Source organism: Triturus cristatus, chromosome 7 (genome assembly GCF_964204655.1).
Source record: "Triturus cristatus chromosome 7, aTriCri1.1, whole genome shotgun sequence".
In the NCBI taxonomy this organism is placed as follows: Eukaryota; Metazoa; Chordata; class Amphibia; order Caudata; family Salamandridae; genus Triturus; species Triturus cristatus.
The window spans coordinates 1,751,500,618-1,751,522,649 of NC_140590.1; the positions used below are offsets into that span (position 1 = coordinate 1,751,500,618).

Sequence of the window (22,032 nt, forward strand, 5' to 3'; positions counted from 1 at the left end):
CCCGCGAAATTGCCGAAAAAAAAATAATGCCGTTTTTGCTCTTGGGGGATGTTTGGGGACTCCCTCAACATGACTATGTGAGAGGGAGTTGTCAAAACATCCCCGTAACATGTTTTTGGCCATCATGTTTGATACATAACACTCAGTGCGAGAGACAAAATGGCGGACGCCGCTTCCTGGTTTCTGCCGATTCGAATGTTTACTAAGATCTAAGAGCCAATCAGAATCGCGCTCGCGCACGCCACCGTACGCTTACGGTAAGCGTACGGTAAGCGTACCGTAAGCGGGCTCAGATATATATATTGATTTAAAGGCTATTTTCTCAGAATCTACTGAACAGATTTACACCAAACCTACAAAAGGCACTTCCTTGACCTAGGGACTACCTCTCTGCCAAATTTCTAGTAATTCTGTTCAGCCGTTCGGGCTGTAGCTCGTTCTAAAGGTCCTATGGAAAAATGCATGGGAAAAACGCGTTTTGGGACCCCCCTTTTATCTCAGCCCCCGCTTGACGAATCCCCCCGAGACTTTCAGGGTAGGAGCGGAGCGTAGCGCCCCACCTATTTTGAGAAATTCGCGAGGATTCGTCGACCGGCGCCAAAGTTATTCAAAATAGAATGTTGAGGTTTTCCTATGGAAACGTGGTCCTAACTATAACTACCTACTGGCGACCGCCAGTAGGTAATATATATATATCACGCTTCGTCCTCCGTAGCTTTTCCCCGCTTACGATTCTCCGAGAGAGAGAGGCACGGACCCAACTTGTAGTGCAATAATCGTTTTTATTTCTCTGTCGCCATAACGCGTTTCGGCTCGCCTGAGCCTTGATCACATGACAGTGGACTAAGAGAATGAACACCTTTTTAAAGTGACAGTGCAATTGAGATCGTGACCACGTGATCAGCATACTCCGCTAATCCCGTCATAGACATGAACAACAGACATAGCATTCGTAAATGACCAAACAGGTAAGGTTAGATAAAATGTTATATCCACCTAAATGACTAAAAATACTCTCATAAAATATTGATAAATATTGTCATATGTTTAGAAACTTTGTATGCTGTTGTAAAACGTCAACGTTATCTTATCATCTAATTAGTACGTCACGATCACATTTAAAATCAATAACAATAAAAAACCAACATTGTTAAATGAAAAAAGTGCTTGAGTGTGGGGTGCAAAAAATGTGCAAGGACAGCCTAGAAGTGTATACTGTGCAAAAAGCGTTACATTTAAATTCTTTGGTTATATTGGTTTCATATGTTGATAATGAAAGCAGCACGACCAGTGGATGGGTCAAAAGATAGATGGTAATGTCCCCTCATTCTTGTATGCTTTAGTCAAATTAATTTGACTATGTTTTGTTGGAACAGTATTCGTGCCCTAGTGCACCGAGAATAGAGTAAGGTGGATGTGTTTATCTTACAGAGACACCGGTTAAGTCCTATCTCAACGGGAATCTGATGTGTGCATCAATGCAGTTGTATAATCTGTACAAAATAAGGTTAGTCTACGACTGAATATATTTTACTGACAGACATTAGTAAGGAGTGTGCCAGTCTAAGTCGTAGACTTGTGCAAATTTGCTGATAAATATATAAAAAATGGATAAAAGGTGTTAAAATACCTTGAAGTACCTTTTAAAATTACTTAATTAAAAATACTTAATAAAACATACTATATTAAAAAATATACTTTATCAAAAATTATATACCATTTCTCTGTCGACCTACTCCCTGTAATGAGATATGTAGATAGGTGCGAACTAGAGAGCAAATTCCACAATAAATATGTTAAAAGATTAAAAAAATCTTATAAATACCTTAAAATAATTGTACAAAATATATGACCGCTTATTTTTTTGGAATGACACTAAAAATAATTGATGTCTTGCATTTGTGAGTTAATAGGACAGCAAAGTTAAAACCAGTGTGTTAAACAATTGTTTACTAGCCACCAGTGTCCTCAATTGGTTTTAAGACTGAACATTCTAAGTTTGTGAGGGGAATATCTTTCTGATTATATCAGTTCTAATCAAATGGTGACCAATCTTATCTTTCTTAGATTTAAGTCAAGCATGTGTACAGGTCTTCCGTAGCGTTAAGACCGGAAGGGTGTTTGGTATCTAATTGTAGAATATACCTAGTTTCAAGTTTTCTGAGTTTGTTCTCTCGATTGCCACCCCTTCTGCTCGGTGGTACAGTGTCAATTACAAAGTATTTTACCATGCGATTGTCAGATAGATGACATTCTTTAAAATGTCGTGCAACCGGGTAGGTGTTATCTTGGTTTGTGATTGCCCTGAGGTGCTGAAGGATACGTTTGTAGACGGGTAACTTGGTGCTGCCAATATAGCGCAGATTACAGGGGCATGTCAATACATATATTGCGAATTCAGTTTTGCATGTGAGTAGTTTTGAGATAACATGCTTATGTTCGCTGAATGGTGTTTGATATGTATTCGTGTTTACTCCCTGGATGCATGCTTTACATGTTTTGCATCGAAAGAATCCTTTCATGGTTTGTATCCAACTGCTATTGTCAATAACCTCAGGGCTAGTTTTGACAAGCACATCCCTCATTGAGGGAGCTCTGCTATATGTGATGGACACCCTCTGCGGTAGCAGGGGTCCTATCACGGGGTCACTTCGTACCAAGGGCCAGTTCTGCTGAATAATTTTGTTTAATGCTTTGTGCTGTTGGTTGTATTGCACTATTAAGCGGAATACACTGTTTTCATCAGTCTTGGTGCTCATAGAATTTGAGGAATTAGCATTGGGCAGGACGTTAACAGGATTTTTGTCCTTTATGGCTTCATCTCTACAAAATGCCATGGATTTTTTGATGGCATTGTCAATGACTTGATTTTGATAGCCTCGTTGCTGGAAGCGAAGTTTGCTCGCCTCTTGTGCTACCACTAAATCATCATTGTTGCTACAAATGCGTCTAATCCTTAGCATTTCCCCATAGGGGATGCTATTAATTAGATGTTTAGGATGCGCACTTGACGCATGAAGTGTAGAATTGCCTGCCGTTCTCTTTCTGAAAAGACGGGTTTCAATTTTGCCATTCTTTATATACACCTGGGTGTCTAAAAATTCAATCTCTGTGGCACTGACTGTGGCAGTAAAGTGTAAATTCATGCTGTTGGCATTGATCCTTTCAATGAAGTCATAAGCTAGCTGGCTAGTACCTTCCCATATAACAAAAAGATCATCAATATATCTTAACCATACTTTGACATTACTATTGACAACTTCATGGTGTTCTTGCTTGAGGACCAGCTCCTCCCATCTGCCCATATGCAGGCATGCGTAGCTCGGTGAGAAGCTGGCCCCCATAGCAACGCCTCTAGTTTGCTGGTACAGTTGACTGTTAAACATGAAAATGTTATTTCGTAAACAAAATTCTGTCATTTCAACCAGCATGCAATTATGTTCTAGATGTTGCTTCGATCTTTGTGCGAGATAATGTTGGATCGCTGCTAAGCCATCTGTGTGCTCTATGCTAGTATATAAAGAAGTTACATCTAATGCAATTAGTAAATAATTCTCCTGCCACACAAAGTTCATGATTTTTCTGAGGAAGTCACTGGTGTCCTTTACATAAGACGGTAATTTCTGTACGAACTCCTGCAGATAATAGTCGATGTATTTGGTAGTGTGTTCCGTCAGACTATTTCTGGCACTGATGATAGGCCTACCAGGCGGGTTGTTGTAGTCTTTGTGAATCTTCGGTATGAAGTATATAGTTGGTGTAGTAGGACTGTCATTTTTTAGGAATTTGAATTCATCATTGTTAATCAGACTGGCATTTTTCCATTTGTTGAGCTTGAGGTGGAAATTTTTGTAAGTGATCTTCATGTCACTGATAGTAGTTCTTATGTAACAAGTGCAATCATTCAGTTGTTTGTATGCTTCCTTGTTGTATGCACTCATTGGCCAGATGACAATATTTCCACCTTTGTCACTGTTACGAATGACGATCTCCTTGTTGTTTTTTTGTAGTTTGTATGTTAATTGCTTGTATTGCCAATCAGCTTTATTATAATGCTTTGTTTTGGATTGTATTTTCGTATTCAATTCCTTCAATTGGGTAGTCACTGCTTCATGGAAGATATCAACAGAGTCTCTGATCATGATTGGGTTGTAGGAGGATTTGGGTTTGAATGGGCTGGCTTTAAGTGTTGGATTCGTTGAGTTGCTTTCATTGCTGAGATCCTGTATAACTTGTAAAAGAGGTGCATCTGATTGGGTTAAAGAATTTGTTACCCGTTGTCCCTCTGGAGTGGGAATCTCACCCATAGTTGTTTGGTTGGGTGTGTTCATAAGGAAATGCTTTTTTAGCTTTAATTTGCGTACTCCTTTGTATACATCGATTCTTGTTCTAGCATAATCAAAGTTGTTGCGCGGAGCAAATGAAAGACCCAATCTTAGAATATTTTTTTCTTGTGACGTGAGTTCAATGTTGGATAAGTTCACTATGGTATTTTCAACCTGCTCATCCATTATTGTTTGTTGCGCCAGTATCCCCGTCCCCTCCTTTTGCCTTGTCTTTGCTCGTTTCCGGTTTGCCTTGCGCCTCTGTCTCCGTTTGAAGTTGTTGTAGCTGGATTTGCCTGGGGTCTTGGGCGCAGAGTTTGTCTGCGCTCTTGACATAAAAAATTAAGTTCCTCACCAGGGGATGGCTTCGACTTGGCTCCCATCATTGCGGCTGAGCGCATTTCCGATTCTGACTCGCTGCCAGTCCCAGAGCTGCCTTCTGATTGGATGGTGTTAGGCTCGCGGTTTTCGGTTGCGTTTGGGACTGTTGGCGCTTGCAAATTGCGGAATTTTGATTTCCTCAGTGCATCATATCGTTTGGCAAAGGTAAAAATTTGGCCCATCTCATAGTCAGTTCTGTCTCTTTGAAATTTGTAAGCCTTTCTTGATTTGATTTTTTCCTCCTCTTTTGATAAGCGGACCATCATTTCATTTCTTAATTTGTTTTGTTCATCCTTATCTTCATACTTTTCCAGCTCTTCATTTATGGCATCAATTTCCCCCAGTAGCTTGGCTCTGTCAATATCCGCGTATTTAATTAGGATAAGGGTTAGTTTCCTTGAAGATTCTAAATTGCACTCAGCCCATTCCTTCATTAAATCGGGGTTAGGTTCTTCGTAACTGGGTGCCGTTAATATCCGCAGGCCACGTGGGATCCTATTGACGTCAATGTATCCTTGTAATGACTTAGATTCCCACCACTTGGTCATCTCTGCTTTCATTTTTTTCTCCAATTTTTTGAATATATCCCTTATTGAGTTGTTAACGATGATTTTATTCACTCTAGGTTCTGTCGTGTTGCTCGTTGATGGGAGTGCGTCCGAGAACATCTCTGTTGCTGCAGCCTCCCGTGCTCTTGCCACGTCGGCCGACATGAGACCAATAATACGTAGATACTCCGGTTAAGCCAGTTTTATTTGTGGCTGTGTTTAATGGAGTATTTGCATGCCTCCTCACCCCGCAATACCCAGTTAGGCGCCTACCTGCTACCTTCCGTATTCGTCGAGTCCTCCGACTCGCCTCCTACCAAGATCGTCAGGTGTTCCGGGCTGATTTTCAGGGTTGCGGGGGGTCCAGCGGCGAGTATCCTGTGCGGGATGAGTTTGAGCTTCCGGGTCACCCGGGAAGAGAAGTCTCGCTGTGCCGTCGACCGTTGATGAGAAAGGGGTCCGTGAATGGTCGTGCGAGACAAGCAAACGACCAATGAAATCACGCTTCGTCCTCCGTAGCTTTTCCCCGCTTACGATTCTCCGAGAGAGAGAGGCACGGACCCAACTTGTAGTGCAATAATCGTTTTTATTTCTCTGTCGCCATAACGCGTTTCGGCTCGCCTGAGCCTTGATCACATGACAGTGGACTAAGAGAATGAACACCTTTTTAAAGTGACAGTGCAATTGAGATCGTGACCACGTGATCAGCATACTCCGCTAATCCCGTCATAGACATGAACAACAGACATATATATATATATATATATATATATATATATATATATATATATATATATAGATATATTCACTTAAAAAACCATAGGTTTCACACATGTTATAGTTAGCTGGACATTTCACTCGTAAAAAAACAATGAAATTCCCCCGTTATAGTTAGTGCAGGCAACTATAACTCACGTGACCGCAATCCTCTGCTGATGACGTCAGATATTACATCACTGTATTTAGACACTTATTTACCCATGTCTTCTTCCATTAATCTTTAGCTATACATATATTACAAATATTTATTTTTCAGAAAGACACATATGTCATCAGTGATGTTATATCTGACGTCATCAGCAGAGGATTGCGGTCGCGTGAGTTATAGTTGCCTGCACTAACTATAACGGGGGAATTTTATTGGTTTTTTACGAGTGAAATGTCCAGCTAACTATAACATGTGTGAAACCTATGGTTTTTTAAGTGAATTTGCAAGGTTTTTTAAATGCTAATTCCTAACTATAACGTGTGTGAAACCTATGGTTTTTTAAGTGAATTTGTACGGTTTTTTAAATGCTAATTTATCTATGTATTTTTTATATGGGATTTTTAGCGTGCGCGCACGGTGCGCGAACCTCGCTTAATTTTCTGTTAAAAATGTAAAAAAAATTTTTTACGTGTGTTTTTTCAGTGCGCGCGCACAGTGCGCGCACTCCGTGATTTTTCGAAAAAAATAAATACATTTTTTTTGCCTTTGGGGGTCCTTCTGGGACCCCCTGACAAAGGCTAGGGGGTCAGGAACTGTCCACCCTGCCCCCTTTTCACGTTCTCCACCTTTGTTTTTCACTCCCTCAGACTGCGAGAGACAAAATGGCGGCCGACACTTCCTGGTTTCGACCGATTCGAATGTTTACCGACATCTAACAACCAATCAGAATTGTGCTCGCGCACGGCAGGGTGCGCGCACAGTGCGCGCACGGTGCGCGCGTATAGATATTTATATGCTTTTAAATGCTATTTTCTCAGGAAATACTGAACAGATTTACACGAGACCTTCAAAAGGCACTTCCTTGACGTAATTCTGTTCAGCCGTTCGGGCTGTACCTTCGACTAAAGGTCCTATGGAAAAATGCATGGGGAAAACGCGTTTTGGGACCCCCCCTTTTTCTCGGCCCCTGCTTGACGAATCACCCCGAGACTTTCAGGGTAGGAGCGGAGCGGAGCGCCCCACCTATTTTTAAAATTTTGCGAGGATTCGTCAACCGGCGCCAAAGTTATTCCAAATAGAATGTTGCAGATTTCCTATGGAAACTAGGTTGTAACTATAACTATCTACTGGTGACCGCCAGTAGATAATACATATATATATATATATATATATATATATATAGAGAGAGAGAGAGAGAGAGAGAGAGAGAGAGAGAGAGATAGAGAGAGATATAGAGAGATATAGATATACAGATACAGATATATATAGGTATATATAGTCATACACACCAGAAAACTGTTTTTAGACAGTTTCAAGAACTCCTGGAGTTTGGGTGTTTCTATTCCGAGGCTCTAGGTATGGGGACTCCTGTAGGTGATATGCTTACAAAATGTTACAGGTAAAACATTGGCTCATATTTTATTGAAATTGTAGTGCTTTGTTAGCAATCACAAAATTGATACTGATGCTTTATATTTTTTAATGAAGGTCATAGGAATTGTACTTGATTATCTACGGGCTAACAGTGAGTCATTATAAGTTCTAACAAATGTCATTGTAAGGTGGCATCGTCCCTATCAGTTTAAATGGCATTGTATTTGGTTGTTATAAAATGTTTCTGCTTTTATTAATGTAGTGAGAACCTGACAAACCCAGAAGGCCTTTCATTTGATAAACACGCCTCCTTATATTGTGTCTAGTATATATGGGGTGTAGGATGGTCTTAGGGTTCTGAAAGAACTCTCGGACGGTGTGGACTGTTAGGAAAGTGTAACCACTGGGACTTCCACCTTCCTACTTGTAAATATTTGTAAATGAATGTGTAGTTTTAAGCAATGTCTCTATAATAGTCTGTTTCCTTTTATTAATAAACGCACTGGTTGGGCAATGAATGATTGGGTGTTGTTTGTTGCGTACCTGCAGACTGGGATGCTAGCCCACACCACTTCCTCTGAGTAGGCCTTGAAATGTTCTAATTCTCTACCCTGGAGAGTCAAGCACTACTACATGGTACTTGGGTCCCAGTAGATGAAAGGTTGTAAGCCTATTGCTTGAGATGGACTCACATCCTTCCAAATAATAACCCACTTTCTTACATACACCTTTCACTGGGAAAGCCAATGCCAATGGCATTCAATTTATGGTGATAGCCCCTGTGCAGTTATATTTGAGAAAGTGTTTTATTTAAAAGGCATATTTCGTTTTACCTATAGCATAGAACCTGTAGATGGATTTGCAGAAAACTTAGCAATCTACCTACTCAGTGAGCTGATGCCAAGCTTCATGAAGATCCGTCCATAGTAAAAAAGTTAAGGGGGGCAGTGACTTTTTTTTCATTTTTGATTTTAGCAAAAACTGCTGAAAGGTTTTATACCAAAGTTGGCATAAAGGTTGAAATGTACTTGATTTGGTCTATATACGTTAATACGTTTTGGAACTTAAGACATGTGGAAAAGGTGTCCTGTGGGCTTACAAGGATGAAAAGCTTTTTTATATCTTGTCAGTTGAAAAGCCATTTGTGAGTTTGTCAATTTTCTAATAACTTTGGCACCATTTGACAAAACATGAATACATTTGGCAGCCACTTGGAGCCCGATTTAGAGTTTGGCAGCCTGGGCACTCTGTTGCAGACATAAAGGAATATCTATCTGCCAAGGTCCTGGTCTGCCACTCTTATTCACTCTTATTTGGAGACAGACAGAACCTAAGCTTTCTGTTAACAGAGCCCCCATTGGCTCCATTGATGGAAAGCTTCCTCTGATGGTCCAATGGACAAGGGGCAGTCAGAGGAAGGGAATTACACCACCTGCCTTACATAGGAAAAATTCACAGTTTAAAGGTTTGGTGAACATCAGTCGAAAACAATGTTCGCCCTCCACCAGATGTTTTGTATCTGGAAGGGAACTGCTGTGGCACCAGTTCCGTTCAAGAAACAAAGATGACCAGATGGCTGCAGTCATCTCTAGATTTGATGACTGGCAGAAATAAATGTCCTATGCCACCATGACAGATGGAGTACCCTCTGTGAAAAGCCTAAATCAGATCCTTAGTACATACACAGTACTATTGGATACTATCAGAATTTTGCACATCCATAAATCGGGGGGGGGGGGGGTTAAAAATGGGGTCAAGTAAAGTGTTAATTTGCTAATACGTTGTGCACTGTGAAATGAATCCACAAAAATGTGGCAGAAGATTGGAAGGGTTAATTTTCTATTGGTATGCCATGTTTTGTCCCAATCCGGAAAGGGAGGGGAATACTTAAAAAGGGGTTTAGTAACATTTTATTTCGCTTATAACTTTAGTGCTGTTGGATCAATCTGTGTGAATGATAACAAGTAGTTAGCAGGTGATACCCAGTGCAGGTACAGAAGTTATCAAAATCATCATTAAAAGGGAAGGAGGCAAATATTTCTTTTTTACTTTGGCGCAGCACAAATTTTGGCAGGGACTTAGCATGCTTCATCTCACCCTGCTTTCATATCACTGGAGCTTTACCAGTTGTTCTTGGTACTTTGATTGTTGCCTTATTATCACCGTCCCAGCAATGCCTACTCCTGTATCAGGGATGTCTTAACAGCTCTGCCAGATCCTCAGCCTGCTGCTATATGGCTGATGCTCTGTGTGGTCCTTTCATTGTTGCCTCTACCTAGACCTATATTAATAATTCCTTAACAGGTCGGCCTACTCCTATCTCAGCAACTCCTTGCCGGAACCCCCTGGCCCTATATCACTGATGAAGTACTAACTCTATTTTTCAGCTATTAATGCCTTGACAGATGTACCTACTCCTGTAGCATTGGTGCATTATAATTAGGGCTCCCAGTTATATGGTATTAATTTTATTAACATTTCCATATGTATTTATCCATATTTATTTTTTGGCCAACTTATTGGTATTTATCCATATTTATTTTGTATTTTGATAATAAATGGAGTTGTACAAAGGTGTATTTCCATATTTCTTTTACTGATAAGTATGGACTCATACCTTTCTGCCTGTCGCGTTTTAGAAAACTAAACAGCCAAATGTAGCAAAACACTACACCCACAGGTAAATATCAGTATTATAATACAAAGATGTGTTTACGTATGCCTGTATTTAGGGCAATCTCTGCCTGTTTTTTAACTTTCCATGCTATCTGCTCAGCTGTTGTACTGGAAATAATGAAGATAGCATGGAGAGTCACCCACATGAAGCATAACTTTCCGCATGTTTCCACTTTAAAAAATAAATACAGACAGGAAGCATTGTTTTCTGTCTGTATTTTTCTGTAAAAATCAGTAAAAAATGAAAACTGGGAATCTTAATTATAATTCTACCTGGTCCTGTAGCACTGATTCCATACCAGCTCTCAATCCGGCCTTGTATTACATCACTAGCATCTACATAGTTGTGCCTGGCCCTGGTCCTCTATCAACATTGCTTTACCAGGTTCATATTGTCCTGAATAACTACTGTCTTACCAGCTCTGCCTGGTCCTGTACTACTGATGTCCTGATGGCTCTGCCTGCTCCTGTATCACTGATGACTTACCAGCTCTGCCTGCTCCTCTGTCACAGGCACCTTGCCAGTCCTGCCTGTTCCTGTTTCACTGTGACCTGATGGCTCTGCCTGCTCCTGTATCACTGATGCCTAACCAGATCTGCTTTGTCTTGTATCACTGATGCCTTACCACAGGGCTCAAGTCCTAAAATAAGAAGTGGGTGGACTCACCAAGCTAGGCAAAAGGATTATGATATCACCGTGTGTAACATCACAAGAAATGACATCACTGCTTATGACATCACAGGTAGTGTCATCACAGCACATGACATCGCATGTGGCATCACACGAAGGGGCATCACTGGAAGGGGCTTTACGACCTCAAAGGAAATGACCTCAAATATGTTTAGCAGGTCTATCATGAGTATATTTGGGCACATAACAATATGTAACAAATTAGATTTTGCATTGCGGTTGTGCCAAAATATTGACGCAATCCAGACACAAAATCTGGGCCTCATTTTCTAAAAAAAATTTAAACCCTGCCACAATGAAATTGTCAACAAGGAGACACATTCTGCATAATTGGTTTAAATGTCTACATTTTAAAACGTTATGCTGCAGAGATCTTTGATTTATACCCAGATCTCTTGACTGGGGGAGAATGTTTGCATTGTCAGCATTCCGTCCATCATTTGTTTGTTGTAACGCTTTTCGCCCTAAGTGGGATGGGTATTCCCAGACGTGGGACCCGTGCTCACTACGCCACTGGAGTCAAGCTATCCTGGCTGATGACGGCTGATAGCCAGAAACCGGTCCTAGGATGCTTGATTCCGGTCCAGGGAAGACATGGCTTGGCAGTTCGGGCTGGACTGTTCCCATGAGGCACAGGGTCAAGACTGATTTGCATATGGCCATGTCTAAACTGGGGTGGTGTAGTGGGCAAAAGAACGATGGATTTAACCCAGATCTCTTGACTGGGGGAGAATGTTTGCATTGTCAGTATTCCGTCCATCATTTGTTTGTTGTAACGCAGAGATCTTTGTATGCCAGCTAAATCTCAGGGAATAATAATATTGGTAAAATAACTCTGAAGGATAACGTATTTTCTGGAGAGATCTGTATTTTGCCTAGTCCATGTTTTGAATCAAAGTAGCATAGAGGGTTAATATGTCTCCTGCAAAGCACATTATGTGACACGCATATTACAGATTTTTATTTTATGTAAATGTGTAAGTGGATTACTGCTTTTGAGACAGAGATCCTTGTGTTGCTTGCAGTTCATAAATTGTAATCCTTCCACTATAGCACAGTGAGGTATCAAAGACATGTGTCTCCCACACATTGTAGCCCTCACTGTCCCTCAACCCTCACTGTCTATATTGATGTACACACATATGATTTATTGTCAATGCATAATCTCTATGCGTGATGTGAAGCGCTTTGATACCCTGCTTTGGGATAGGTAGTGGCACTACTCGTCCCAATGCAAGATGTCAGAGCATTTTACATCACATATACACAAATAACAATTTAAATACCACTATTTTGTTTTATTGCTTTTATAGCGCATTAGCACGACTGTAGTGCTAAAGCACTATAAAAAAAATAAAACAAAATGGTGTTGGTCGCCCCAGTAGTTACACAAGTAAGACATTAAATACCACTAATATGTTTACAACCAATCAATCAATTAGGGATTAGTAGGCGCACTACTCAACTATGAGGGTCTCAAGGCGCTGGGGGGGGGGGCTTAGCAGCTCCGTTCAGTCAAAGAACAGGTCTTGAGCGCCTTCCAGAAGGCGTTCAGGGAGAGGGCGCATCTGATGTCTATCGGGAGCTCGTTCCAGGCCTTGGCCACAATGCACGAGAAGGCTCTTCCTCCTGTTCTGGCTTTGCGGATCCGCAAGGTTTCGGCGAGGGCGAGGTTGGAGGATCGCAGGTTTCTTTTGGTTACGTGGAAAGCAATTCTCTCGTTGAGGTATTGGGGTCTTGTGTTGTGGAGGCATTTGTAGGCGTGGGTGAGTATCTTGAAAGGGATTCTCTTCTCGACAGGGAGCCAGTGGAGGTTCCGTAGGTGTTGGCTGATGTGCTCGTGTCGAGGGATGTCGAGGACAAGTCTGGCTGCGGTGTTCTGTATTGTGTGGAGCTAACAGAGTAGAGGCTTGTTGAAACCGGTGTAGAGGGTGTTTCTGTAGTCCAATCTGCTGGTAATGAGTGTGTGGGAGACTGTCTTCCTGGACTCAGGGGGGGGATCCATTTAAAGGTCTTGCAGAGGATGCGGAGGGTGTTGAAGCAGCTGGAGGCGACGGCGTTGACCTGTCGGTTCATGGAGAGGGAAGAGTTGAGTATGATGCCGAGGTTTCTGGCGTGGTCCTTCGGGGTCGGGGCTGCCGAGGGCAGTGGGCCAACAGGTGTAGTTCCATGCTGAACGGGTGGTTCTGAGGATGAGGACTTCTGTCTTCTCAGAGTTGGGCTTCAGGCAGCTGTTGCTCACCCAGGATGCGATGTCCTGCATTCCTTCCTGGAAGTTGAGTCTGGTGGTGGTGGTGAGGTCATTGGTGAGGGTGAGGATGAGCTGGGTGTCATCGGCCTAGGATGCAATGCTGAGGCCGTGCTGTCTGACAATGGCGGTGAGCCATGTAGATGTTGAAGAGGGTTGGGCTAAGCGATGATCCCTGAGGAATGTCGCAGTTGGTTTCCGTGGGTTCGGAGAGGAAGGGTAGGAGTCTGATTCTTTGGCTTCTGCTGGTGAGGAATGAGCGGATCCAGTCGAGGGTGGTTCCTTGTACGCGGGCGTCGTGTAGTCTGATGACGAGTGTGTGGTGGGAGACAGTGCCGAATGCCGCTCAGGGGTTGAGTAGGATCAGGGCTGCGGTGTGACCTTGGTAGAGGAGGGTGCAGATGTCGTCTGTGGCGGCGAGTAGGGTGGTGTCGGGCTGTGGTTGCTGCAGAATTCCGATTGAGAGGGGTCGAGGATGGAGTTGTCTTTGATGAGCCTTGTTAATTGTGTGTTGATGGTTTTCTCTGCGACTTTTGCCGCAAAGGGGAGGAGGGAGATGGGCCGGTAGTTTTTGAGGCCTGTGGGATCTGCTGAGGGCTTCTTAAGCAGGGATCTTACTTCTGGGCATTTCCAGTCATCGGGGAAGGTGCCGGTCTTAAAGGTGGTGTTGATGGTGTGTCATAGTTCTGGTGCGACGGTGGTGGTGACTTTGTGGTAGATGTGTGGTGGGCAGAGGTCTGTGGGGGCCCACGAGTGGATGCCTTTCATGGTCGATGTGGTCTCTTCGGTCGTGACCGGTGTCCAGGAGAAGATGGTGGGCTAGTTGGTGTAACCGGAGGAGGGGGTGGTTGTGGGGTGAGGTGTTTAGTCATTGAAGTTGTCGTAGAAGTTCTTGATTTTCAGATGGAAGTACGATCCAAGCATGTCGCAGAGGTCCTGGGAAGAGGTGATGTGGTTTTGCTAATAAGCTTGGTGAATCCCTGGATGACGCTGAAGAGTTCCTTGGAGTTGCTGGAGTTGGCAAGGATTTTTGTTCTGGATGAATGTTCTTTTTGTGGTCCTAATGCGTTGGTGGTAGTCCATCATGGCGTTCTTGTAGGTGGTGTGGTTTTCAGGTGCGCCTGGATTCTTGGACGTTGCTGGTGAACCAGGCGGCTTTCCTGGGGCTCTGTCTGTCAGAGTTGCGTAGTGGGCGATCTTGTCTGCACAGTTGGAGATCCATTTGTGGAGTTCCCTGTCTGAGAGGTTAGTGTTGGTTGTCATAGTCAGGGTGTTGCAGTTGAGGGTGGAGTTGAGCTCTGCTCAGTAACTCTACTCGAGTTCCTTCATGGAGGGCAGGGAGCAGGTTAGGGTGGCTTTGGCTTGTCGATGAGGAAGTGTAGTCAGTGGTGGTTCATCTATGGTGGTTGCGTGATGTGGCTGAAGTGGATGCTGTTTCCTCCTGCGAAGATGGGGTCGAGGGTGTGTCCTGCCATGTGGGCAGGCGTGCTGATGAGTTGTTTCAGTCCGATGTTGACGAGGTTGTCCACTAGGGTGGTGGAGTTGGGGTCTCTGGGGTTGTCAATGTGGAAATTCAGGCCTCCGATGAGTATGTAGTCCGTGGAGGCAATGGTGTGGGGTGCGATGAGGTCTGTGGTGATGGTGGTGAAGAGGGTGCGGAGGCCAGGAGGTCTGTAGGCTAGGGTGCCGCGGAGTGTGGCGTTGGGGTTGGTCTGGACTTGGAAGTGCAGGAGTTTGGCGGCAGAGTGGAAGACATCGTTGTGATGAGGCAGAGGGAGCTTTTGTGTGCGACTGCGATGTTTTAATTTTTTTATAGCGCTCTAGCACCACTGTAGCGCTAAATCGCTATGAAAAAGAAATAAAACTAAACAGTGGTATTTAAATAGTTATTTGTCTAACTACTGGGGTGACCAACACATCTGACATTCTTACAATGCATGCATATATATCTCTTATATACTGGGACTGAAAAAAGTACCTGGGATGTGATGCCTTTGTTTCCCCTCCGCTGCATCTAGTTGTGTGGCTCCCAATAGCTCTCAGTCAGGATTCTCCAACAAAAAGAGGCCTAGTGGCCCCTTACTTTGGCCTTTATTATACACCCAGCTTACATATGATAAGCCCCTCCCCGCACGTTTCTGCTCAAAAACAAAAGCAGACAACGTGCAGGCTGTTGCGACGCATCGTGGCAGCCTCCGAAGAACACTGCCAAGAGCAATTGGCCTCACTTCCATAGAGGGGATAAGGAAAACACTAAGTTTCCCATGAGGCGCTGGGCCGGGGATACATGTGACATCACCGTGTTTCAAGCATATGACCATTTGCAGGGCACCGGTTGAGTGCCGTTGATTCTTGAATCGGAGCCCAGAACCTGAGACGCGAGAAGGACTGGTAGGGGTGCTCTTGGCACCACAAACTCCTTGTTTCTTTGTGACCTCTGGAAGTGGGACTCACTGCATTGTGTTGCGGGACCCGTACTCTGTCACTGTGTAGCCCTGTTGGGCGAGCCTTGTTTCCGGCTCTTGCGGGGCTATTCGAGTGACCTCTTCCAGGCTGCTTTACTAAAAGCGCTCCTGCGACTGTGTAGTAATTGAGGATAAATTACTGCTGCCTCTTGTGATTTTGGAAACTGGTTACATGCGTTGGACGCGGCTGCCGGATCTTTATCACGACCATTGCTTTCATTCTAAGCCTTCTCCCTAAGGTGTAGTATCCCAGCGGATGCCACATAGGTCATCGACACTTCAGCTGGGTTTATAGCTCTGTTTCTTTTACACAAAATGGACGAACAAATCATTGAGCTCCCAAGAGGTATTGGGGATTCAGTTTGTATGATATCAAGACTGTGTGATAAGTGGGGGTAATGCGTAGAGAAGGGCCAAGACAGACTGGAACCTCAGCATAATTACCTCTATACACAATTGGAATACAATCAGTGGAGAGTGTGATCCCTTCATGTTATAACTGTGCCATTGTCTTGGCTTGTTTCTTTGTCTTTCTACAGCAGGGGATTGTTGAGCATTTCCAGGTGTCAGCTCCTTACCCCCTGTTAAAAGCCACTACTGCATCTTATTGGTATGTTTGTGTATTTCATAAATCATTGTTCTGGAGGAAGGCTGCTTATGGATATCAGCTGACTAACCTTATTCCACCCCTAGGTTGCTAGTGGCTGCACTGTATATTGAACTCCTAATCACGGATATCCGAATTGTTATTTTGCTTTACAGGTATTAGAGACTTTACATAGCCTTGCATAGAAATTCTATGTGTACCTTGGTGTATGTGTTTGTGTTCTCATAGTGCATTACTCTCGTTCCAGGTCTCCCTCCCTGCTGTTCCCATCCTTTCCTTCCCTCACCTGATCTCCCCATCGAGTCTGTTTTTTCACTCAGACCTTGGGGATATCGGGAGGTGAAACCTATTTGAGCATTGTACGACTCTGAGTATTCAAGGCCGGGACACAGGCACTGCTGAAAATTTCAGGTGTCCAAAAATGACACTGGGAAGAGTTGAGCATTATTGTGTACACTGGGAGAAGTAGGAAAGGAACGTGGCACTCTGCTGAAAGGAGCCAGCTTTTCAGCAGCATAGACGGCGTCTACCCTCTGAAAATAGTGGGTAGACGGCATCTACCCTTGACTCAAGCCCTGCCTTACCAGTTCTGCCTGCTCCTGTACCACAGACACCCAGGCATTGCTGCCTGTTCCTGTACACTGATGCCCTGATAGCATTTCCTGCTCCTGTATCACTGATGCCTTACCAGCTCTGCCTGCTCCTCTGTTAGTGATGCCTTACCAGTCCTGCCTGTTCCTGGGCAACTGATGCCCTATTAGTTCTGCTTTGTCCTGTATCACTGATGCCTTATCACCTGTCCATGCTCCTGTGTCACTGATGCTTTACCAGCTCTACCTGTATCACTGATTCCTTACCAGCTCGGCCTTGTCCTCTATCACCACCAGGTGGGAGCCCCTGGAGGAGCAGTCTTCATGGCTCAAGCTCCAGTTCTTCGAATCTGTTTTTTCTTGGAAGTAATAGCACTTCCGTCCACGCTGCTGCCAGTACAGAGGACAAGGCGGCATGGGATGAGCTTCGACTGAAAGAAGAAATTGAATGAAAGGATAAGGGGAATTTACATTATTGATTAAAAAAGAATATTAGCGTCACCAAGTCCAGTGTATCAGCCTTTAAACAAGACTGGCTACTGTTAGGTCTGAATCGGGCCTCTCATCCTTCCGATGTTGATACACATACAATAGTACTGTAATATTACCATTTACTGTGCTTTGAAGGGAGAGAATTACGGTAGCAGTTGTGCACAACTACGGTAACATAAAAGGGGCAACAATTCACACCCTCCACAAGAAAATAAATGATAGTTCGCCTGGTGTTAAAAAAAAAGTTAACTTTCATTCTTTACTTAATTTAGATCAATATATTTCCATGCTGAAAACTAGAGCCTACAGTTGATGGAGCAGTGTTTCGAGATAATAAAATTTGCTGGGTTTAACTCCTCGATAACATTTACTAACAGTGTGCTGTGAAAATAACGTGCAAAAACACCAAAAAACACAAAATGCTTTTGCGCATGCGCGCACTAATGTGTGGACTAATGCAAGAAAAACTAGGCCGCATTTGCATTCTGCTTGAAATGAAAAAATAATAATACCGCTTTTGCACATTAATGCTCTTGCTAGGAATATAACATGGGATAGTGCAATGGTGGTTGGTAAACAGTGAGAAACATATTTAATGAAATTAATAATGTCTATGTTTCGTTCATTGTAGTAAAGAAAGCATGGGATAACATCTTTGCATGTCAGTCGTGGGTTAAAGAAAATAAATACGAATAAATAAGCTGAAAATCGAGCTCTGAGAGAGAATGGAGAAGGCAAAGGCTGATAACCTTCAAGGATTATTGTGTGTCTGCCAAGTAACTGAAGGATGGCCAGGGTATCAAGTGCAAATGTGCAAACTTCTTCTGCGAAAACTGCAGAGGCGAACAATGAAAATGTAGAGACTTGCAACATGTTACTTTTTGGAGGAAACGTGTATTCATGAGACATGGCTAACGTAATGCGAAATGTGTAAAACAAAGAATGCAGTGAAAATTATGAAATGACTATGGTGGTATGATAGAACACCCCCTAAACTGACCAATGAGAGACTGGGTTTCTAAAAATGTTGCTACAATGGTGGATTGGGCATGTAGGTTTTTAGAGTATAGCTGGGGTGCCTGGGAGATGTGAAAGGGAGCATCTTGAGAGAAGATAGAGGGAGATCCTCGTTGTCCATCGGTTTGCTGTATCCAGACAGAGGCCTACCTGTTTTTCCTGTTCCTGTCCTGAAACTAGTATCCTGCCTTACTCTTTTTTCCCTGAACCTTTTCGGGGAACCCCCATCTATTCACGTGGCCAGGAGTAGATTTTCTACTGAATTTCTTGGGTTGGATCTGTACTTTGCATAAATATTTGCAAATGTATTTTTGTCTCTGAAACTACTGTCTCTGTGTCTATCCACTCTCTCATTTGCATTTTTTCTTTTGATGTTGAGTTTGACACTGTTTGTTTTGATTAATGTTCTCTCTCTGCGATTGATCCTTTGTTTGCCATGTACGTGATGAGCATTTTTACCTTAACATTATTCTGCAATAAAAATTGTCAACTTTACACTGAGTTTGAGATTTATTTAGTAGTATAGATAGATAAATAGATAGTATTAATTATTGCCATCAACTTCTCAACTATAGGTCCATCGACCAGAGGAAAGAAGTTGAAATACAGGTTCAGTTATGTATTTAAAGTGTTAGATATGAGCCTGTATTTATGAATAACTGATTAAACTCAAACAGCGCAACAGTGGTTTGATGTTTGTTGGGTGTATGAGTATGGGCTAGTGTTTGTATTATTATTGATTATTGATCCCTGATTGGCGCTGGATCAGTTTTTGGTAGCAGAGAATGGTTATCTATTGATTAGTTTGGTAATAATTATCGATTATTGATTATTTGGTTCCTAACATGAAAAGTTAGTGTTTTGTTCTATGTTGTCTAGAAGTGCGGGTACGGAGTTACCTGAGATCCCGGGATAATGTTCTAGCCTGAAAAGGCAGAGGAATAGTGTGGAAAAGTATCACACTGGAGAAGTACTTTGTCTGTTGTAATAATACGGAATGGCAAAAGGCTCTTGGTGTTATATTAGGGACTATTCTTTTGAGAGTAGATTTGCTTGAAATAGTGAAGGGTCCACTTCCGAAATTCTAGCCTTACATCCCCAAAGGAGTATCAAGACCTCTTTCCATGTGAAAGTCCTCTTCCGAAACTTTGGCTAGTATCCCTAGAGGAGTACCAAGTCCACCTGTAGTTTGTTTTTGTGTAGAATAGCTCTGGTCGTTATTTTACTGGAAGGGAAAGATTTTCTCTCCGAAAGGAAAGACCATCTCTTCATTTAGTGGTACAGACAAGGTAGCATTTGTTCTGTGTTGTTTTCTAACAAATTTAGTTGAGAAAAAAGTGTAGAAATATATTGCTAGATAGTATTAATTATTGCCATCAACTTCTCAACTATATGTCCATCGACCAGAGGTTCAGTTATGTATTTAGAGTGTTAGATATGAGCCTGTATTTATGAATAACTGATTAAACACAAACAGTGCAACAGGGACTTGATGTTTGCTATATGAGTATGGGCCAATGTTTGTATTATTATTGATTATTGATCCCTGATTGGCGCTGGATCACAGTGTGAAGTATGAGTCCTGCTCCCGGTCCCACCACCATACCCATAGAAAGGTTAAGAGTTTCAGAAGGTCCAATAGAGATTGTTGTGCTGCCTTTTCTCTGCTCATGGATTTGTGTCCTGCCCAATGCTGGTGTCATGTCTGAACCCTCTCTTTTCAAATTGTGCTGTTCAGTCTATCATTCCTTCATTCCAGCCCCCCCCTCTTTCACCGAGGTGTAGCCCAGGCTGCTTCACCATCACCATCATTGTGACATCTTACCATGGCAGGGGTCTCATGCAGTGCAGCCTTTGTTCAACCTCTCCGGACAGCGACCTCCGCACCCAGGTGTTTACCACCAGTCCTGGACCTCTGGGAAGGAAGCAGGACTGGCTCTAACGCTGGTGGCACCCGGTGCGACAGTCTTTGCTGTCGCCCCCCAGTGACCTAATTCTCCATGGATTCCCTCACTACAGCCCCTCTCCTACCCCTGCCCCCACTCCATGGTGCCCCTCATCTCTCCATAGCCCCTCTCTCACGTACATTTCATCGGTATTCAAAGCGCCGGTTGGGGTTGGCTTTACTAATAGGAATGCATTTCTACTCAAACTAACTAATTTCAGCAACATTTGGATAATGAAAGACTGGGAAAAACAAACCTAAATTATGCAGTTTGCATGCAGCTCTATAATGCTGGTTGCTAAGTCACTTTTCTATATTATTACATATATTATATAAAAAGGTGTTGAAACATTATCTGCACGTACCAGATGACATGCTGGCGTTCCATTCACCTCTCTGCATCAGGGTCACCATCAGGGCCCCGTTCTTCTGATGTAACCTGAAGACTGAAGCGAGAGACAGGTCAGGTGAGAAGGAGACCTTTAGAGAGAGATGCAAAGCTGAACCAATGGGAGGGAGCAGAAGCGGGCACGAGTTCGTCTGTCTCTGTAGTGTTTGCCAAGTGGACCCGACCACTGGCATGGGGGTCCCTGGTAATAGTGAAAGGAGTTTCCCCCTTTGTGCGTGCACTCCGTGGACGTGCCCGACGTCCACACAGGAGGCACGTGATGAAAAGAATAAAGAGCCCGGAGTGCTGGGCGTGGCAAGCATTGTACTGGCCACTACAAGAGAGCACGTGTGGTGTCCCCATTTATTCCTAGGCCCTGGGCCACGATACGACACTGGCGACGAGGTGGTCTAGCCACCCCATCGCGTGCACTGCCGCCTCACGCTCTTGCCCAAGGAGCAGATCGATTCCCCTCCTCCTGAGGCCATGCACCGCCCCCTATGTGGCCCCAGCCGTCTCCAGGCTGCCTACTTCTTGCCCGGACGTGCTGCATACATCCCCCGCCTGGCCAGGCCCACTGCAGCCCCCCGGCCCCCAGCGACTGCCTCCTTCCTGCCCGGGAAGCTTCTGTGCCTGCGGAGCCTGCACTCACGGAACAACGTGACCCGCCTGCCATCTCTCACGCATCTTGCGTGCAACGCGAGGTCAGGACCTGCCGTTTCTCACGCATCTCACGTGAGATGCAAATTCAACCATTCTGAGGCCCCGGGTCGCCCCTCCTGCTTTACTGGCAGCCCTAGGGACCAGCGCTCGACGCCTGGAGGACTAGTGCACCGCCCCCGGACGGGTGAATGTGAGCCCACCCCAGCTGCTGCGCCCATCCCCAACGGCCATGGCCCACGTACCCCCTTTGGAGCCGTTTGCGGTCACCGGCACCCCCCGTCGCAAGCTGCACGGTGGAAGAAGTGGGTGGAACGGCTCGAGAACTACTTTGTGGCGGCAGAAATCGCGACCGAGCGGCGGTGTGCCATGCTTCTACACTTGGGAGGAGAAGCCATCCACGACATATCGAAGGACGTAACCGAGGCTGGCCCACCCAGGACATAGGCCACGCTGCGTGATGCCATCACAGCGTACTTTGAACCTTTCGCTAGCGCCGACTATGAGAGATTCCTACCACGCCAAGCCCGCCAACTCCCGGAGGAGTCAGTAGATGTCTTTTATGCAAGGTTAAAGAAGCTAGCCAGCACGTACACCCTCCCCGACGTGGACGATGAAATCCGCGCCCAATTCATCCAGGGCTGTGCGTCTTCGAAGTTGCGAGAGAGAGTGTTGGAAGCGGACAACATGCTCATGC

The 22,032-nt window shown here is 44.1% G+C and overlaps 1 protein-coding gene across 1 annotated transcript in view; it reads right to left on the bottom strand.

Annotated features, from left to right (window-relative positions):
- Window positions 1–22,032, bottom strand: part of LOC146812995 (killer cell lectin-like receptor subfamily B member 1B allele A) — a 136,711-nt gene that overhangs the window by 80,053 nt on the left and 34,626 nt on the right. The window contains exons 3-4 of the mRNA XM_085614664.1: window positions 20,653–20,733; window positions 17,101–17,264 (exon numbers count right to left, since the gene is read on the bottom strand). Of these exons, the coding sequence (XP_085470790.1) occupies window positions 17,101–17,264; window positions 20,653–20,733 (245 nt within the window). The remainder of the gene's footprint in view (window positions 1–17,100; window positions 17,265–20,652; window positions 20,734–22,032) is intronic.